Raw genomic sequence first — 21,202 nt, 5'->3', positions numbered from 1 at the left:
CAAAGCAGGGATCTGATGGTGACAATGGACGTTACGTCATTGTACACCCAAATTCCTCAAGATGAGGCATTGGAGGTTCTCGAACTCTATCTTGAGAAAAGAGTCAGGCCGCATCAAGTCCCTACCTCGTTCATTTTACAATTAGCCGAAATAACACTAAAAAAGAACTATTTCAGGTTTAATGATAAGTTTTATATGCAGATTAAGGGTACGGCCATGGGCTGTCCCTATGCGCCGGAGATGGCCATACTGTATATGGCGGAGTACGAAAAAAGATTTATTTACTCCAATAACCCGTACAGTAGACATATCAAGCAATGGGTAAGGTACATCGACGACGTGTGGCTCCTGTGGCAGGGGAGCCACTCCGAGTTGATGGACTTTCACCTATGGATCAATGAGAGGCACCAAGATATTAAGTTCTCATTGGAGTCCAGTAATGACAGAATGACATTCTTAGACATCGAAATAAAATGCGTTGATGGGCATTTGGTGTCTTCTTTATTTCGGAAAAAAACGGATAAGAACACGATCTTGCACCATCGTAGCGCGCATCCCAGAAGTTTGAAGGATAATTTGCCCTATGGGCAGCTTCTGCGGATACGAAGAAACTGTTCTGAAATGTCCGAGTACGAGAAACATGCAACTAGATTTTGTGAGGAAATGAAGAGTCGTGGGTACCCCAAGAAACTATTAAGTCACTCCAAGAAAAGGGCACATTATACACCGAGGGAGTGCTTACTTGAAAGAAAAATGAAACAAGACATGGACAGGTTGGTCTGTGTCACGACCTTTGGACCAGACACCCATAAAATACGGCAAATGGTCCTCAAAAATTGGCACCTGTTAGAGGAACTGGACTGCTCATTTCCGCGACCTTTGTTCGCTTATAAGAAAAACAGGAGCATTGGCCAATGTGTAATAAGAGCTGATGTTTTAACACCCAAACCAAAGAGCGATTTACTCTCGAAATGGGGGCTCAAACCAATAGAGGGGCACCACAAGTGTGGAAACTGTATATCGTGTGACTCCACAATTGAAGGAACAGGGTTTGAGCACAGGGGAGTGAAATGCAAAAGCACTGGTTTTTCGAACTGCAGGACACGTAATGTGGTTTATGCAGTAGTCTGCGCTTGCCAAAAAATATACATTGGGAAAACGACGCAGCAGGTGAACAGTCGAATCACCCAACACAGGTCCAGGATTAAGAAAAAGGTCATAAGCGCTCCAATGGTCCAACATTTCATTGATTCAAATCATAGTGAAACAGATTTCAAATGGACCGTGTTATGTACTGTGGTGCAACCAAGCAATAAGTGTCCCATTGACATTGAGGATACACTCCTCAGGAAAGAGGCGTACCTCATCTTGAAATTTAATAGTACTCAAAACGGGCTGAATGCCCTGTCAGAGGTGACAAGACTGTAAGAAGAAGAGGCTCTATCAAAGCGTTTCTTCATGTCCTGTACTCAAAAACTACAAATCCCAGAAGGCAAAGTATCATGTGACCGTTTAAAACCATCTGACATACCAGCCGTCATCCTCCACAGTTACGGGAGGACTGACGAGCGGAGGTTGCTGCCAAACAGGGTAAGTTGGGGCGGGGGCGCAGAGGCGCGTTTACTGCCTGACTCGCATGTAGAACGACTAAAACCGGCTTTTGTCTAACTCTTCCCCGAACAGCGCCCGGAGTCAGAGCGCGAGATTAGGACCACGAGCGGGGACAGAACTGCTACTAGAGACACTAGACAGACTGATGAGCGAAGGCTGCGGCCAAAGAGGGTAAGCTGGGATGGGGGCGCTGAGACGCTTTCACCGCCGGACTTATATGCAAGATAACTAAAATTCGCTTTTGTTTAATTCTTCCCCGGACAGCACCTGGAATCAGAGCGCGTGATTAAGACCACGAGCGAGGGGGGCAGAATTACTTTCGGAGTCACCACACAGACTTAAGTGCGTTGAACGCACGGTGACAGACATCTCCAGCGAGGCGGAGATTGAAACCGTCCCCGAAGCAAGCGGGGTGCGCCTTAAGGTACTAACTTGAGAAAGGAATAAGGGATAACGATTATGAGTGACCACCCTACCCATGCCCCTAGTGTTAACTGGATCTTGCGTCCTCCGCAGGTCTAAACAACCCCGCACCATAGGGAGACGTCCGGGTCCGGACCCCTAAACGATATTGAAGGTATGTCTTGCAGTGTTATTGTTGAAAGTAACTGTGGGCTGACTAGTGGGGCTTGAGACTAAATGTGATCTTTACATGTCCCCTAGATTGCAGCGCGCAAAACTAAACTCCAGAGATAGGAACATCCAAACTGGCTACAGTGAAGGTAATATGGACCTTTAAGAAGGCTAAAGCGGAATGCTAACACGAGGCTATAGAAATAGACACTAAAAGAGTGTTCTTTTGTCTTACACACATACAGATAGAAGTGACAAGGCCCTGAAGAGAACCCATAACAGCTGTATGGAGTTCGAAACGCGTCGGCAGAGAAGGAGTCTAAAAATCCTTTACTAATAATTAGTGAATCCCAGAAATAATAAGGCTTGATATCTCCTTCTAACTGTGTTTTCCCACTATTGTTCCATTTAATTCTATTCATTTATGGCTATTTAGGCAATGGATTGTCACTTGCCTTTTTGAACGAGTGGTAACAGAATTATATGTGTTGTTGTGTATAGTGATTGCATATAGTAATTTGCACTGTTTATGTATTAGTGATTTTTTTCTTTTGTTTAATTGTCGAATTGTCGTGTATATATATTATATATGTTGTGTTTTTTACTCTGACATATGACTAAAGATTGTCTTCCAAAAACATTTAAAAAAAGAGGTAAATAAATATACCGCACATGTCTAACTAAGATTTATGTGTTGCTTATCAGTAAGAGTTCAAAAGTAAGGTGGGGTGGCATTTTTGCATAATATACTATTACTGAGATCAGCATTCTTAGTGGCGTAACGGCTAGAGTGGCCAACATTTATGCTGGGGAACCGGGGTTTGGGTCTTGGCAGGAGGCTCAACATCCTGTGATTCTGGGAAAATCACTTAATTGCTCAACGCCTAAAAATTAATGTGCCCGTGTGTAATGCAAGCGGTGCGCATGTAAAGCACTCTGATACCTTTGGGTTGAGTTCAAGTTAAGTCAAGTCAAAAACACTTTATTCGATTAAATAAAAATCATAAAAGTATACTATGCAAATACATAAAAACATCATACAGAGCTATTGATAACTGTACATTTAAAATTCGTTAGCAATACATAGGAATTGTGTGACACACAAGATTTACACCATTATCAACAATATTTTACATTTCATTATAGAACATATATAAAATGAAGCAGAACCTGGAAATTAAATCATACTATCAGGTATAGGGCAAACATTCACCCCAGCTATACTCGTCTGGAATCTCTTCCGTCTAGCGCGGATTGATGCAATCAAGAAATTCGCTACACAGAACATGACCCGATGATTTTCCATTAATTGAAGAAACAACAATGCAGGTTTTAACTGTAAAAAACCCATTTCCCTTAGGAGGGGCTTAATATATTTTGACCTGCCTTCCGAAAAGAAGGGACAAAAGAATACAAAGTGTATCAAATCCTGATCGGAGAAATTGTCACATTCACATGGCACATTATCCATTGGGGCACACCATTTCTCATAGATACCCAGCAGAAAATGTGCCTGATTAAATCTGAATTTGGTCAGCAACCAGCGATGATATGGGCGTGTGACAATGGTCAGATATGGTTGCACTGATATTGAAGTAATCAGCATAAAATGTGACCTTACTGTGGGTTTAGAGATTTCAATCGACTCTCTTTCCATTTCTCGGATCTTAATAAAATTCAGTTTTACCCAGTTGATATCTTCTTTATTCAAATTTTCCGGGTCTAGATATAATTCTGGTCGACCTAAAAGTGCTGAAGTTTTTTTAATATAGGCCAACCATTTAATATCAGCCACTTTGTCCCGCCCCAGACAATCAATAATAATCTTATGATTCAGTGTAAGTTTGGGGTTAAGCCAGGTTCTAATCCATAATAAAAGCGGCGCCATGTTTAGGATGTCCGCGATATATCCCATTCCCAGCTCTGAATGGACCGCAAAAGATGATGTGGATTGGGGAAGGCCCAGAAGGGATCGCAAACATTTATTTTCCTCTCTCTGTATCACAGTTAAATCTTTATAACCCCAGATTGCTGCCCCATACCTGGCTATGGCTATTGTTTTGGCTCTGTATATCGCCAAAATTGCCTCAGGAGGTTTCCCACCCAATCTTTTCGCAAAGCCTAGGATAGCAGCCGATGATCTTTTTACTGCCACTCTTTTATTGGTAACTTGGGGAACCCAGCTACCCAGATCATCAAACACTACACCAAGGTATGTAAAGATTTTTACTTTTGATATTACTGAGTCATTACAAGAGAGGGTCTTGATCTTATTTCTACCTTTCCCAACGAACATCACATGCGATTTTTCTACATTAATTACAAGGTCTAGATTTCGCATAAAATTCCCAAAGGAGTTTAAAAGACGTTGTAAACCTATGGGTGTCCTTGCCAGTAGTACTGTATCATCAGCATATAATAAGACTGGCAATGGGGTACCCCCCATGCACGGGACATCTACAGACGTTGCCGTCAGATTTGCACCCAAAGAATTAATATATAAAGAAAATAACATTGGGGCCAAAATACAACCCTGGCGTACTCCCCTCCCGGATTTAAAATCAGCCGTACACTTCCCCTCCTGTGTCATGCGTATGGCCGCTGTCAGATCTCTATGCAAATCAGCCAGGAAGTACACCAATGCCTGATCTAGCCCCATATCCAGCAGCATGGTCCACAGCTTTGACCTATTGACTAGGTCAAAAGCTGTGGACAAGTCCATAAATGCCAAATAGATTGATCCCTTTGAGGCCACAGTGTATTTACTGACTATTAAATGTAAATTGAGGCACTGGTCTTCAGTGCCTCTGCCAGATCTAAAGCCATACTGTGCATCGCACAAAATGTCATTGTTAGTTGCCCATGTTGAGATCTTAGCTAGGATCACCTTCCCTAGTATTTTAAAGGACGAATCCAACAATATCGGCCTATAACATCTTGCGTCCCCTCTCTGGCCCTTCTTAAAAATTGGGACTATTATAGACCGTGACCAGGTTTTAGGCAATCTACTTTTGTCAATACTCGCTATATTAAAGATATTTGTGAGGACAATTGACCATGTAGTGGGGTTGGATTTATACATGTCTGCTGGTACCCCATCAGGGCCCGGGGCCTTATGAGCAGTTGTGTCCTCTATAGCCTTTTGGACTTCTTTGATAGTGAATCTCAAAGGTAACACTAATTGTTCACTTACTACTGGTACAAATGGGTCTATCAGGAGGTTGCTACCATATATCTTTTCAAAGTGGTTCAGCCATTCCTTTTCGGGTATGTTCAATTCCAACGGGGAGTTATCCTTATCACTAAACAATGGTGTATTTACAATTTCCCAGAATTTGGAGCTGTCCCTCAATGTGGCCCTATCATAAAGTGAGTCCCAAGCGTTTTCCTTGATCGCCTTCTTACGGGATTCTACTATGGTTTTATAGTTTTTCCGTACGCTGGCCACTGCTTGTTTATCCCGGGGAGACTTTTTTAATTCTGCCAGTAAATCTTTATGGGCCTTAGAGCACTTTTTATCGAACCACCCATACAGTTTTTGCTCCTTGGATTTCGTCTTAGACGTTAAATTCGACGCTACTTGCTGGCAGATAGTTTCAAAGGAAGTAATGATGTCACCTCCAAACCTAAGAGGGTCCATACAGATGTTGATTTCATCTCCCACCTTCTCGGTAAGTTTAGAGAAAAATTCTTCTGGGATAATTTTACTCCACTTGATCCGTCTCCCCTGATCTTTGGCAACTAACTCCATACGTGAGACAGTCCTTGTATTTGCAGATAGTATTGCTAGGTTTTTGTTACATAATTCCATAACCACTAGGTTATGGTCACTAAAAGTTGTTTGCACAGCATTATAAAAAATTACATTCTTTAACAAGCCTGTTGATACAAATATAAAGTCTATGATAGTATTTGAGTCCCTTGCACTAAATGTGGCTACCCGGTCATTGGTGTCGATAAACTCTGGCTCAGATAAATCGACATCTGACAATAATTCTTCTAGTGCAGCCCCCTTTATAGTGTGTTCAAAGTGAGAGTGAGGGAGACAATCCATATCTGTGTACACCCTATATTGACAGTTTTGCTGACACAAATGTATGTTAAAATCTCCAAACAAAATCAAATGAACAAAAGTGGTTTGACTCTCCTTATAAGTGGTTAAAAATGTTGCTAAATCACTAATATTTACATTACAGTGCGTACCATGAGGGGCATTATAGAAGTTAACGTAAAGGAATTTGACTTTGTTAGGTAAAGTTAATTCGCAGGCCAAAATGTTATGAGATGTGGTACTTACAATTTGCGTGACTCCCCTGTGTTTAACAGAGATTAGAAACATGAGCCCGCCTCGATCTCTCCCTGAACTGGAGCCCTGGGCAGCTTTAAAATAAGAAGAATACCCGTCCAGCCAGAAATTACATTCCCTATCCCAGGTTTCTTGAAGCGCCACTACCTCATAGCCCTTTAATTGTTCCAACCATATTGTATCATCTCTCTTGGAGCGGAGACCTGCAATATTCCAGCTTGCCATTTTAACAGTCTCCCCACTTTCCCTAACAATGGTGGTAATACAATGAGTCTGTTCTAAATCAGCAACATTACCAGGCAGTCAATCATTTTCATCTAAATGAGACAAAGCAGTGAATCTATTTGTTAGTTCTAGAGTAGCCCTATTTGTAGGTCTGATGGGGACAATATGACTAGGGGTAAGATTTGGTGTTTGCAATGCCCAGGCTGACAGCCCAGTACCCCCTCTGATGGCACCTCGCTGCTTTTCATTGCCTGGTGGTAAATTAGGGATGATTGGCCGTGGGTAAAAATAACCAAGTGGAACAGCTCGTATCCTTCCAACCTTTATATCCGTTGCATCCCAGAATAAACGGGCAGCCTCATGGGGTCTGTTAAAATTAACAATAATGCAATCACCAGGAAGATTTTTTGCCGTATACCCCAACCAGTCAACTCGTCTCCCTATAGTGATGTGGGTGGATATATCCCTTGGCCCTGAACAGTTTTCATCACACCATGCTTTTATATTTGCTAATAGGGTATACTGAGACTCAACCTCCCCTGGGTTCAAGTGTGGAATGTTTACTAGGACAGCAACAAAGGGGGTTGCCTCAGGTGGTAAATTAGTACGGGGCTTCCCCCGCAATCTCCTTACTCCCTGTAGTTGTTCGCTTGTATGTGCGCTGATTTGCCCAGCTACAGTGTTGACCTTATCCCCCACTAGGGTCAATGGCAAGAGATCAGTGTGGCCGGCCAAATTGATGGTAGTTTTTGGGTTTACTGGCTCAGGGGGGATTGGGGGGAGGATTGGGACAGGCGGGGTGACTGTCTCAATCCCTTCCATTGGTGGTTCATATTGGACAATGGGGGCAAGCGTAGCCGGAGGAGCCAATGTTGCACAATCAGGTACTTTATGGCATAACAACGTACTTAGCCTGTCACATTTCCCCACTATTTCCGAGACACAATCTTTCAAAGTCTCTACAATGTCATTTGCAATCTGTACAAGGGTACTTTCGATTTTATCTGTGAACACTTTTTCAACCAAGTCTCTAATACCTTTTTCAAGTCTCCTAGGCGCATAGCGCAATGTAGGAGCCGGCTGCGTGAAAAACCTTTTTGATCTCTTTACGCGCTTTTTGGGTTGAGTTAGGGCTATATAAAACTGCAAAAAAAACAAAAGCTGTGTGTTTTCCCAGTATAAACCCTACCACATATTTGTGAATATACTGGTTTGGATATGAGGAATATTGTGGTAGCTTTTTGGGAACATAGTTTAATTTGTCAACCAAGGTTAAACTCGTTTTCTGACCATTTCTGAAAAAACTTTTTGCAGAAGTGGCCTTGTTAAAATCATGCTTGGAAAACAAAGTACTTTTTGAAAGAATTAACTTCACACAGGGCTGGACTGGGAACCCAAAGCAGCCATGGCAAATGTTGTCAGATCAGCTCCCGTACTTTGTGCAGTGAGCGAACATAGTGAGCGAGCTCGACTACTACAAGGAGGGTTTGGGGGGAGGTGTTCTCCCCATAAGAAAAAGTGTGGAAAATGGCAAAAATGGTACATTCTACAATACATTTTTATTTATATATTCAATTGTATTAGCGTTTAAAGCATAGTAAATGATGGGCTTTCAGTTCACCAGGATACGATAATCTTTACTGGGGCCCTTCAATGGTTCCCTCACTATCACCCTCCAACAGTGCCCCTCATCTCTCCATAGCCTCTCTCTCACATGTGGTTAATTTTTTTTATAGCATGTCTCATACAAATTATGGTGTTGGAGCATTTTACATCAAACACACATAGAGACAATGAATAATACGTGTTTAAGTATGTGTATAGAAAATGCAACATATTACAAACGGTACCACGAGGTGTCGGCATGTTATAAGAGTGCTTGGGCTGGAGAAGCACAAACTCAGGATTCAAAACATAACACAGCAGTTAGGGTTACATTTACTAATAAGAATTTATTTCTTCTCAAACAAACCCTTTTTTAGCAACATTAGCATAAGGAAAGACTGGAAAAAAAATAACTTTCTAACGTTTACCATGCCGTTTGCATGCAACTCTTTGATCACAGTTCAATGCTCACTGTGCTAGATTACTATTGTAACTTATGAACTGCAGAGTAAGAAAAGGATTTCTGTGAGCAAAAGCAGTAACAGACATAGCTATGCACATAAAATACACTTAGGTGATCTGTGTGATACACATTCTTTGCAGCAGGCATATTAACCCTCTGCACTACCTTAGATGAGTCAAAACTACCATTAGACAAAACTCCAGCTCACTACAGCAGGAAGATTCATCACAAGAGATATCTTGACACTTTTCTTGTCCCTGAAAAGTGCTCGATATACAAAGAACTCTGCTTTTAACACCTACCATATTTCAAAACAGAGGGAGGCTGGAAATAAAAGTGAGTGCTGAATAAATTATGCTAGCCAGCTTATTTTGTTACTGGGTAACGACATTGCAGCACTGCTGCAAAACCGCCCCTATAACAAAACCGCTCCTGCCCCCCCCCCCCCCCTCTTCCAAACTCCCGGGGAAACGCCTGTTGCATGGTATGGACGGCGATCCATAATATCGTGAATAGTTGAAACTGCAGGTTTCAGGCAGTCATTGTCACTCAAAAATGTCGCCTATTAAAAACTAAGCTCACCTGCTTATTGCCCCACTTATTGGAGTCATGTAGGCCCAATTTAAAGTGTATATTTCTTTGGTGTTTAAATTCACTTGTGTTCTCTTCAAATGTAATGCTCTCTGTATGTTCCACGTTTTTTTCTATGCTTGTACGGAGAGGTTGCCAGTGTTTGTTGTTGAGCTCTAGCGACAAATCTGTAATTGCACAGGGCAGTAGCTTTTCGTTAAGGGCGCTTTTAAGCTAGAAAATCGCAATTGTGAAGGTGAATGACGCTGACTATAATACGATGGATAATCAAATATAGCAGGCTCAAACTCACTTGTTTACCAAACCATGGGGGCGTGGGGGCATAGCCCCCCTGCCCGCAGTTCCCTCAGCGTTTCTGAACTTAAGTAAACTGAATCAGTTTACTTAAGTTCAAAGACGCTGAGGGAGAACTGACAATCATGTCAGTCAGCATGACGTCAGACCTCCCACCCCCTTCAGAGTCTGAAGGGGGTGGGCGGTCTGGCGTCATGTTGATTGACATGATTGTCACCAGGGCCAGCAGGCAGCAACACAAGTGCGCATGAGTGGGGACGGAGGGTGAATTTTTTACCCGTGCCCACTCATGCGCACTTGTGTTTGCGCTTTTTTGCGCATGCCCATTAGGAGCCCTTCGGGCTCCTAATGGACGTGCTGTGGGCGAAAAGTAATCTGTGTCCCAAGCCAATCCTGGCGCTGCAGCAGCACCAGGATTGGCTGAGAGGGGCTGCCAGTCCAGTGCCATTTGTGAAGTGAAGGCGCCAAGAAGGGGAGCAGAGCAGGTGGCGCGGACCCGGACCGGCGGCCGGTGAGGTAAGTTTTGTTTTATATAATTCCCCCCCTGCGCGACAACCCCCCCCGCGAGCTGCGACTGCCCACTAACATGATTATCATTGATGCCTGCAAGCAGTGGTGCCAATCGAGCACTCGTGAACAGTTCTCCCGCTCAGTACCCACTACCTCAGTCACTATTCCCATATGTGCTCCATAAATTAAGCTCCTGCAGGAAACAGTCGGAGAAATTTATTCCAACTAACATGTGTAGTTAATTGATTTGCGGCTTCGGCTCCCTAGCCAAATCTGTCTTACTTAAACTCCACTTGGCCTTTTTACCCCAGAAAAATTGGATCTACTTAAAATGCTTTTTGCATCATAAACCAATCCATTGACCTCATAAACCACAGCGGTGGCTGGCTGTATTTTAGCAGCTTGAAGGAAATTAAGTAGTTCCGCTCGAATCCGCCAAGCCCCTTCCTGTTTACGTTATTTCTGTGTAATATCTGTACAAGTAAAATATTGGTGGCTGATGTGGAAAATATTTATTACCTAAGTATTGATGCTTTAAACATGAAATATTGAGGCACTGTTAGGACTCATTCATGTTTATTTTTAAGGTTGACACCCGCCATGTGCACCACCATCTTTGGTTTCCATTTTAGATTAATTAGGTGTCAAGAGAAGCTTGCTCGTGAAGCCAGGACTTTGCAGAGAGACTGAGGTGGATAGGTCTATTTTGGAAATCAGGGTATTTTCTCACTTATTAGACAGTTGTAAACAGACCAGGCAACTCGCAGGGTTTCACCTTGTTTCACATGGTTTCGGCATTTTTCACATGGGTACCTGAAGAAGAGACTTCATCACGTTGCAAATATGCAGGTGAGATGAAAATCTGTACACTGAGCACAAATCCAACTTGTACATGAAGCCCCCGTATTGTCCTAAACCACCATGGTCTTTGCAACCTAATCAGGGAATGGAAGTCTGCCCCAGATACCTTTGTTTGTGTTGCGGGGTGTAGGTGTTCTTGCACACCTGCTCGGACAGTGATGCAGCTCTAAAGTGCTCTAAAGTCAAGGAACCCCTTCGGAACCATCCGGTCCAAGGCCCTTGTCCTTGTGTCAGTGATTAATATGGTGAAAATGGATACAAGGTTGGCAGGTTTGCCCAAGTGTGGGAGTTTATTGGTGCCCATTACTTGCTTTATTTTGCCTTTGGTCAACACTGCCCACATTGTCTCGGATGTGTGGCTAATCACACATGCAAATCTCCTGTCACTGATGCACTTCAAAGTTAAAATACATCTCTATCCACTGTGTTATTTCACCATCAGTCGTACAGGTTACTGCACCTGTGACCTATGACGATATGGATGGACTTTAAGTTAATGGTAATTACAGTGTTGGAATTGCCCCATTTTGTTTGCACCGTGTCTAAGATGTTAAACTGGACAGATAAATGAATGTTTTCAAACGTTTTAATTCATTTTATATTTGACATGATAGAATACTCGTTCCGTATATTTAGGTCCATTCAGCTCTCCCCATTTTCCTAGTGCAGGGTGTTATGTTCCATGAGCTTTCCTGGGGATTGCTGAACCATGGTCGTTCTATTGTAGTCTGTTACCAGGCAATGTCAGGCCTAGACAGGCTATAATAAATTAAACCTATTGAGTGCAGTGCAGCCAAGAGTGAGTAATGTCTGTGTGAGTGCAGGTTGAGTGATGTGGATAGGTGAATGCAGGCTTAGTGATGTGTCAGAGAAGGGTGAGCAATGGGTCTATGAGTACAGGGTGAGTAGGGTGCCTATGTGAATGCAGGGAGCATGATGTATCTGTGCAAGTGCAAAGAGACTTGTCTGGTTACTCACAGAGATGTGTTTGCCAAGCCATCTCTTTCTCAAATTTGCTTGAGAATGCACCATTTGCCCACTCTTTTTTCAAAATTTTCTCGGGGAACCCCTTGTAGGTGGTTGGGGCTCGCTCGCTATGCTTGCTCGCCACAGTATAGTAATTACGCCTCACCACTTTTAAATGTCACCAGCCACCACTGCATTCGCCCACAACCCTCAGGTGCGTGACAGGTGCACAAAGTGTCTATTCAATGGCGAATTTGCGAGTGCATGCGCATGCCCGTTTGCGTTTGGTTCGTGTAATATAGGTGCATATTTGTGCAGTGTATAACTGTCCGTTTGTGCATATGTGTATGTCTAGCGTGTGCTTTCTATCCAGTTTTTCTTCAGTGTGAGCCATTGTGTTTGCTTGTGTGGTGTTTTTGCTTGTGTTTACAGAGCGAGCATGCGAGTTTTGTATATATAAGTATGCAGTTGTATTTCATTAAAATGTGTCTAAATGTGTGCGTTTGCAAATGCTTGTCAGATCAAATGAGCAAGACATTGGGAAATTGAAAACAGTGGAATTGTATTTCCAGTGATTGGTTGCGCTATAACATTTTATTTTCAGTACAATTAAAAAGATGTGTGCATTTTTACTTAACGCATATATGATTTCGTCAGGTTTTTTAAAGAAACGTTGCACGACATTGCTTTTTTTTTTAAAGCGCTATGACACAGGTGTTATGTTCTGGGGGTATGGTCCGCCCCTGACGCCAGGGGCGTGCAGTGTTGAAGTCATGTGACCTGGCAGAATAAAGAGAGGCCCCGCACGCACGTACGCAGTTCAGAGACGAGCGCACGGAGAGCCACCAAGTTATTCCCAGAGTCGGTCTCAGTTATTTCTAGGGCCACGTGTCAGGCCTAGTTAGACTTAGATGCCCCGAAGTGTAGGTCCCAAGTTGTTACCCCGAGGGCGATCATTCCCTACCTTCAGGACACAACAATTGGCGACGAGGGTGGTTGCCGGATCCTCGCCGGGTGGGGGTACCTGTTTCTTGCCCCGTGGGGCGGCTGCGAGCCAGTCCCTTGGCTCGTGGTGCTCGTGCCTTGCGGCGTCCCCCACCCCCACGCAGTGCGCCTGGAGGGGCGACTTCGAGCCCTGGAGCATCGCAGGTGAGCCGTGCTGCCCAGCGCCTGCCTGCAGTGTGCATCGGTGTGTTTGCCCAGTCGGCACACTCTCTCCCCGTTGGCCTCACGCCCAGCGCCGCACCGTGCCCCTGGGCTCGTGCGTGAAGCGCGCTTCGGCCCGCTTGGCCCGACGATCGGGGCGGTGCCCTGTTTCATCTCCTGCATCTGGCGGACGCGGCGTGTGCCTGTCCTGCTGCTGGCCTTGCCCGCCCGGGGACAGTGCGCCGGTCGCACGCGCCTTCCCGGGGTTCCCGTGGCTCGCTCCACGCCCACGGCCCGCCCCACGTGTGGGTGCTGACGGCCCGGTGTTCCGTGCCGACCCGTGTCTGGTCCTCCCGCGCACCGCCTCGGGTGCTGCCGCGGCCCGTGGGTGGCCTGACCCAGCGTTCCCCAGAAGATGGCCACGATTCCGCCCATCGAACCGTTTGTGGTGGAGGGGGCGCCTTCGACTCTCGCCCCAAAATGGAAGGAGTGGGTGGACAGGCTCCTAGTATTCTTCGAGGCCACGAAAGTCCACAAGGAACAGAAACGGGCCATGGTGATACACCTAGGGGGCAAGGACATCCACTCTATTGCTCGGACCCTTACAGAGGCGACCCCCAGAACGCATCACACGTTGATCAATGCCCTCAATGCCCACTTTGAGCCCATGGCCAATCAAGACTATGAACGTTTTGTATTCAGACAAGCGCGTCAGCTGCCGGAGGAATCGTTGGACACTTACCACACCAGACTCAAAAAGCTGGCGCTGACGTGCGGCTTTCAAGATGTTACGGAAGAGATCCGAGGGCAAATCATACAGGGCTGCGCCTCGGCCAAATTGAGAGAACGGATACTGGAGGAATCTGGCAAGCCGCTGGCTGATATCTTAACTCTTGGCCGCACGAAGGAACTCTCCAAGGCCAGGGCCGCGCATATGGAAGCCGCCTTGCATGCATCGGTCAAAGTGGAACCGGTCAATAAGATTCAGGCCCAAACGCCCACCAAGTGGCACAAAAGACCACCCACCCCGGGTGGAGCATCGGGACATTCATGCGGTTATTGCGGAGGCCCGCGGCACCCGATGACGGAATGCCCAGCACGAGGCAAGCGGAGCTCGGGATGTGGCACAACGAACCATTTTGAAAAAGTGTGCCGATCAAAAAACTTCCGCAGGCCACGCCCAGCTGTACAGGCCATAACGGAAGGGGAACAGAGTCACAGCGATATGGATGATGATGAGGAAGAAGAACGGTCGGTGCACAAGGTACATATGATCGGCACTGCTGCCCGTCGCACCAGACCACTACCTCAATGCTCTATCCAGGTGGCAGACCAAGACCTAATGGCGGTAGTGGACATGGGTGCATCCATAAATCTCATGAGCGCTTCACTCTACAGAACCATGGCCACGCCTCCGGCATTGAGCCCTACCCCCATCACCGTCTTTGCATATGGACAAGACACCCCTCTCAGGATTCGAGGGAAATTCAGAGCGGCTATCCGCCATGGGAACAAGACTATTAGAGCAAACATCTTTGTGTCGGAAGAAGGTCAAGGCATGCTATTGAGCTGCAGGGCAGCCGAAGACCTCGGCGTGGTAACGTTCGCCTTCGGAGTCCATGAGGAGTCAGTCCAACAACTTCTCATAGAATTCCCGGACCTCTTTGAGGGCATTGGGCGGTTCAAGGGCCGGGAGGTCCACTTGCACATTGATCCCACGGTGCAGCCGGTGGCTCTGCGACACCGTCGCATCGCTTTCCATCTTCGGCCGCTGGTAGAAGAGGAACTCCGCAAATTGGAAGCGGCGGGCATCATTGAAAAAGTCTCGGGTCCCACTCCCTGGGTGTCGCCCATCGTAGTCACCCGGAAACCGAAACAGCCAGGGGCGGTCAGGATCTGCGTGGACATGCGCCTTCCCAATGCAGCCATAAAACGGGAGCGTCACATCACCCCCACCATTGATGATCTTATTGGAGAGATAGCAGGAGCCTGCTGGTTCTCAAAGTTAGATTTACGGTCAGGATATCACCAGCTGGTGTTGGACATGGAGTCGCGAAACATTACCACTTTTTCCACCCACATTGGCCTTCGAAGGTACACTCGACTCAGCTTCGGGATCTCCAGTGCAGCGGAGGTATTCCAGAACGTCATCCTAGAATTGATTGTCGGAATACCTGGAGTGATAAACGTCAGTGATGACATAATGATATATGCCCGCACCATTACCGAACACAATCACAGACTAACTCAAGTGTTTCGACGGCTCAGAGATGCAGGACTCACGCTCCATAGAGAAAAATGTGAGTTCCTACGGAGCAAAATAGGATTCTTTGGATATATCTTCTCAGCAGATGGTGTCAACCCAGACCCTGACAAAGTAAAGGACATTAAAGATGCACCACCCCCCACCACAGTCACCGAAGTACGGAGTTTCCTGGGCATGGTTAATTATTGTGGCAGGTTCATCAAAGATTTGGCCAATCTCACGCTTCCCCTCCGTGACCTCACAAAGGACTCCACTCCATGGAACTGGGGACCGGAGCAGGAGAAGGCATTCCAAGACATCAAAGACTCTCTGTCCAGTAATACCACGCTTGCATTCTTTGACCCTCGAAATATCACTCTCATTGCGGTGGATGCTGGGCCTGCCGGTTTGGGAGCTGTCCTCATGCAAAAACAGAGGGATGACATAGAGTGGACACCCGTTGCTTTTGCAAGTAGATCCCTCACAGACACTGAGCAGCGTTACTCGCAAATCGAGAAGGAAGCGATTGCCATTCATTGGGGGTGAAGACACTTCCATCTGTATATATATGGCAAGCCATTCACGGTGGTGACTGACCATAAACCACTGCTGGCCCTGTTCTCAGGAACCTCATCGAAGCCGCCGCCTCGTATCGAAAAATGGTTGCTCCAATTGCAGGAGTACAACTGCACCATTGAATATCAGCCAGGAGCAAAGAACCCGGCGGACTATCTTTCTCGCCATCCCAGGCCAGCTACCCCAGAAGAAATGGATGAGGCCGAAGAGACGGAGGCCTATGTCAAATGGGTGGTCGCGCGGTCGTGCCCTCGCCCCCTCTCCATAAATGACATTGTGAAGGCCACAACACAAGATGCCTGTCTACAGAGGGCCAAAGAAATTCTCCACACGACGAACTGGCACCGAGCCAAAGAGGGAAGGAAGGTGCTCACTCCAGATGCTCAGAAGATTATGGAAAGCCTATATCATGTCCGGGAAGAACTCAATGAGGATGACGCGGGGTGCCTGTTACGAGGGCATCGCATAGTGATACCCACGGCCCTAACGGACCAGGTGATCCAGCTGGCACATGTAGGCCATCAGGGAATGGTTAAAACTAAGGCTCGATTACGAACAAAGGTGTGGTTTCCCCTGATGGACGACATGGTAGAGAACGTGGTGAGGTCGTGTGCTGCGTGTCAAGTTACTGGAGAGGCCCCTCGGGAAGCTCCGATTATAGTGGAACCCCGACCCCAACAGCCATGGGATAGGGTCAGCATGGACTTTGGCAGCCTCCCAGATGGAAGATACACGTTAGTAATGATCGATGACCATTCCAAATATCCTGAAGTGGAGATAGTTTCCAGTACAAGTGCTGAGAGTGTCATCCCAAAGATAGAAAAAATTGTTGCTACTCATGGGGCCATGCGTGAGCTCCGTACAGACAATGGGCCCCCATTTCAAGGGCAAGAACTGGCCACTTATCTGTCATCTCTTGGCACTCGACACCGACGAATCACCCCTCGCTGGCCTCAAGCCAACGGGGAAGCTGAACGATTCATGAGAACCCTGAACAAAGTCATTCGCATTGCCCATGACAAAGGCCAGTCCGTGGAGATGGCTATCTTCACGTTTCTCCGCAGCTATCGGCAAACCCCACACTCAACCACGGGGGTAGCCCCAGCCCATCTCCTCAGGGGACGAGTAATACCTGACTCCATTCCTCACCATCCCCAGTGGTCACCGGAAGGGGTGAATGAAGAAATAATTGCGAACAAGAGAAAGGCCGCTTTTGCCAAGATCAGCCGGAAGAGAAAGGCGATGATGACACATTTCAGCAGAGGGGATGTGGTGCTTCTTCGTAACAGGGTAACCAGTGGAAAGTTCAGGCTGAACTATGAAAAAGGACCATGGCGAGTAATTGGAGTGAAAGGCACCCGTATCACTGTGGTCCGAGGACGAGAGACAGTAACCAGAAACGTATCCCATTTCAAACATTTTCACGGGGAGCTGACGACAGCGGATTCCCCTACGCTGCCTGCTGAAACTGAAACTGCAACGAACTTGCCATGCCAGGAGTTAACACCCAGCCTCGAGGTCACCCAGAGTAACACCTCGAGAGCAGTGATCAAAGAGGCGGGGGATGGCGCTGGGGCCCTCGAAAGCACGCCAGATCCGGAGGGGGCCGACATGGAGGCGCCAGAGGCAGATGCTGCCCCAGAGACAGATTTTCCAAGTCAGCGAGGCGTGCAACAAAGGCTGAGAAGAAACCCAACGCCCTCCTGCCGCCTCCGCGATCATTTCACGTAAGACTGTTTCATGTACAAGTGCTACGTGCAATGTTAGTGATATGCTCTACCTGTTTGAGATAGTATTGCAAAGTGAAACAGGGGTCTATGAATAATGCCATAATAGACTGTCCCACAAGGTTGTTGTTGTTGTTGTTTTCTTGTTTTAAGAGGAATGTTATGTTCTGGGGGTATGGTCCGCCCCTGACGCCAGGGGCGTGCAGTGTTGAAGTCATGTGACCTGGCAGAATAAAGAGAGGCCCCGCACGCACGTACGCAGTTCAGAGACGAGCGCACGGAGAGCCACCAAGTTATTCCTAGAGTCGGTCTCAGTTATTTCTAGGGCCACGTGTCAGGCCTAGTTAGACTGAGATGCCCCGAAGTGTAGGTCCCAAGTTGTTACCCCGAGGGCGATCATTCCCTACCTTCAGGACACAACAACAGGCAAGGCTGGCCGCGTCATAGTGTTTGTTTTTTTACATATTAAGTCATGCTACTGTGTAACAAGTCTAAAACAACATTGACAACACGAGTAGAACGCAGAGGCGAAACCTATTGGCTTTGCCAATACTTGTTGGTGTGCGCTGCCCTTCCTACTGAGCCCTAGAATCCAACAACATTCGAGTAAGCCTGCCCTCACTTCGGAGAATGTACAGAGGGTCTGGGCTGGCGCAGGTCACAATTAAAAGTGCAAGGCGGCGCAGGTAAGCCAGTAGGGCTGCCACCTTTCCAAGAAAAAAGTTATGGAGATTTGCTGCCTTTTTATTAGTCTGCAGAGGTCTGGCTCTGATACTAAAGAGGACTGTAAACAAAACTGTATGTATTCCTTTAAAGTATGACTTTCAATCTTTATTTTAATTATTAGTCACTGCTTCTACAACACACTTTAAAATGCTTCCTTTTTACAGTTTTTGTTTGAATTATTTACAGGTAAAGGCTCAAATTGCGGGCTTTAGGGGATTTAGTAAGTTTTTGCACCAGCCGGGATATTAAAAATGCTGGTAGAAAACTGGTCCGGTGGCAAGCCTATCTGCCAGTGACTGCATTACTTATATGGACAACGACTACGAGCATCAGCCACCAGAGAGCCATAGTGCGGCAATAGAGCTCAGCTGCAGTGAGTGTGCACCAACCAGGCAGGAAAGTGTGAAGCCAGGCCTTAGATAGCACCAGCCCACTGTGAGTCAGCAGGCAGCCCCCCCACTACAACAGTTCAGAACAGGGTGATGAGGGGTGATTCCCCGGCATCAGTTCCAGGATGCTTGTTTCAGGTCTAGGCAGGACATGTACATGGCCTGGCAGTTCTGGCTGGACTGTTTCCATGGGAAGTAGGGTCAATACTGATTTGCATTCAGCTGGGTCCAAACTGGAATGGCGAGGTGAGCAAAAAACTATGGATTTAGGCCCAGATCCCTGACTGAGGGTGAGCGTTTGACATTGCTCAGCACTCCGTCCATCATTTGTGCTTTTTGCAATTGTCACTCCAAGTGGGACGGGTATGCCCAGACGTGGGACCCCTGCTCGCCATACCACTGGATTTAAGCTTCCGGCTGATGAGGGGGTGATACTCCGAACCCAGTCCTAGGATGCTTGTTTCCGGTCCAGGGAGGGCCTGGCCTGACAGTTCGGGCTGGAATGTTCCCATGGGAAGCAGGGTCAATGCTGATTTGCATACGGTTGCGTCCAAACTGGAATGGTGTGGTGAGCAAAAAAAGATGGATTTAAGCCCAAATCTCTTACTTGGGGTGAGTGTTTGACATTGTTCAGCATTCCGTCCATCATTCGTTCTTTTTGCCCTTGCAGAACAGCGGTCAAAGCCACACTCTCTGGCTCAGCCTGGCACTGCAGAGAAGCGTATATACTTCCAGTTGTGACACAGGTGAGCGCAGCACCATAGTGAAATGCGGGCAAACTGCTTAAAGCACAACATTTTCTATAACTTTGTTGTTGATTTACATCTTCAGGTAGGGTAACCAAAAACAGGACTACAATTTTACTTCCACTGCGTGCACAGAATGACAACGCTCATCAGCTTAGAATTACAGAAGAGACAGTAAGAACATAAATAAAATGCAATTTTTAAAGCAAGTATCTTGCCTGTTAATTAAATTGCTATAATATAACAGATGCTAACTAGCCCTGCTTTGGAAAACATAAAAAGGCAACTCCCACCATTTTCAGTTGACCCTCTAAAAACCGGAACATAAGTTAAATTTCCCATAATCTACCAGGACAGCTAGTGATCCCAGCAAATCTGGGATGCCTGGTCACCCTATCTTCAGGTAACTTAATAAAATATGTTGAAATATAACTTGAAAGATGCAGTTTCGAGTTCTTTTTGAGCTTCTTGTTGATCAAACGAGTTTAATTTCTGTTACTGACGTCTTGCCATGCACTTCATTGTTGGTTTTATTTGCACAAAAGTGTCACTCCAAGTGTCACGCATTTAGTCGCTGAATGTCACTCATAATAAGAACACTGAAACGATTGAATGGTCACACATAAGCAGTCAGAAAACTTGACAGCTACAGTCATTTAACTCAGCTGCCGCCCACTTCGAACTCTATGTCAACCAGATATTTTACCTTTCCTTCTAGTCTTCTCTGACATGGCCACTTGTGACTCCCACTGCCTCTGTGAATATAGCACAGCGTTCCAGAATCCTGAAAAACAATTGCACAGAGTGAGCTTCCATGGTCAGGCGGGCAGGGAGTTACTGAAAGGTGACATTGCCTCTCACATGGGTAGTTTGCCTACATGCCTCCACTTTCGTACCCAAGCGTCCCATACGTTCAGCAACGCCAACACTGAAAAAGGAAGGAAGCAAACACGCTAACAGGCATTTCTTAATATACTTTCTGGCACTCTGGCATATACCCGCCTCCTTAGCAGAAGAGCAAAGGCAGCCTCTCCTCTCATAAAGCCAGACAGAGCAACAACACGCAATGAAGAGAGGGGGTGGAGACATGGACATGTGCCAGAGTAGAAGAAATAAACGACTAAAGAGCAGAGGAATAAAAGGAGGGGTCGTAAGAGAAGGCAAAAAGAAAGGAAAACAGTGGGGATGCGACGGAGAGGAAAAGGGAGCGAGACGCTAAAGAGATACACGGAGAAACGGAAGCAGGAAAAAAGGGAGATAGGAGAACTGTTAATAAATTGAAGAGGGAGGTAAGGAGGCAAAAGACGCACTATTGATAGACGTGAAAGATAACTGGTAGAGCAAAAGAGAAAGAAGTAGAGATCAGAGAAAGGAGGTGGAAGTGAGAGACTTGACAGAGAATGAAGGAATAGAAATGGTGCAAAGAATTGAGAGAGAAAGTGAAATACATAAATGTGAGAGAAAGTGAAAGACGTGGAGCAACAAGAGAGCGAGGGCACTGGAGGAAAGAAGAGGAGATAAAAGGAAAAATGATATTGGTGTGAACAGATTATAGATTCATGGATGGTTTCCTGAGTGTCAATGTAGGCATTGCAAAAACAGAATCCAAATGTGGGGAGCGTAACATTCACGTTCCACACCC

General features: G+C 46.2%; 1 protein-coding gene across 2 annotated transcripts in view; it reads right to left on the bottom strand.

Annotated features, from left to right (window-relative positions):
- The window catches only part of LOC144755155 (glutathione S-transferase omega-1-like), a 499,081-nt gene that overhangs the window by 243,111 nt on the left and 234,768 nt on the right, over nt 1-21,202 (bottom strand). For both annotated transcript variants that reach the window (XM_078643734.1, XM_078643735.1), the window contains one exon: nt 20,267-20,344. In XM_078643734.1, the coding sequence (XP_078499860.1) occupies nt 20,267-20,291 (25 nt within the window). In that variant the 5' untranslated portion in view covers nt 20,292-20,344. The remainder of the gene's footprint in view (nt 1-20,266; nt 20,345-21,202) is intronic.

This window comes from Lissotriton helveticus, chromosome 5_1 (genome assembly GCF_964261635.1).
Source record: "Lissotriton helveticus chromosome 5_1, aLisHel1.1, whole genome shotgun sequence".
In the NCBI taxonomy this organism is placed as follows: domain Eukaryota; kingdom Metazoa; phylum Chordata; class Amphibia; order Caudata; family Salamandridae; genus Lissotriton; species Lissotriton helveticus.
Note: the sequence above shows the minus strand (reverse complement) of the source record. Positions and strands in the feature narration are given on the sequence as shown.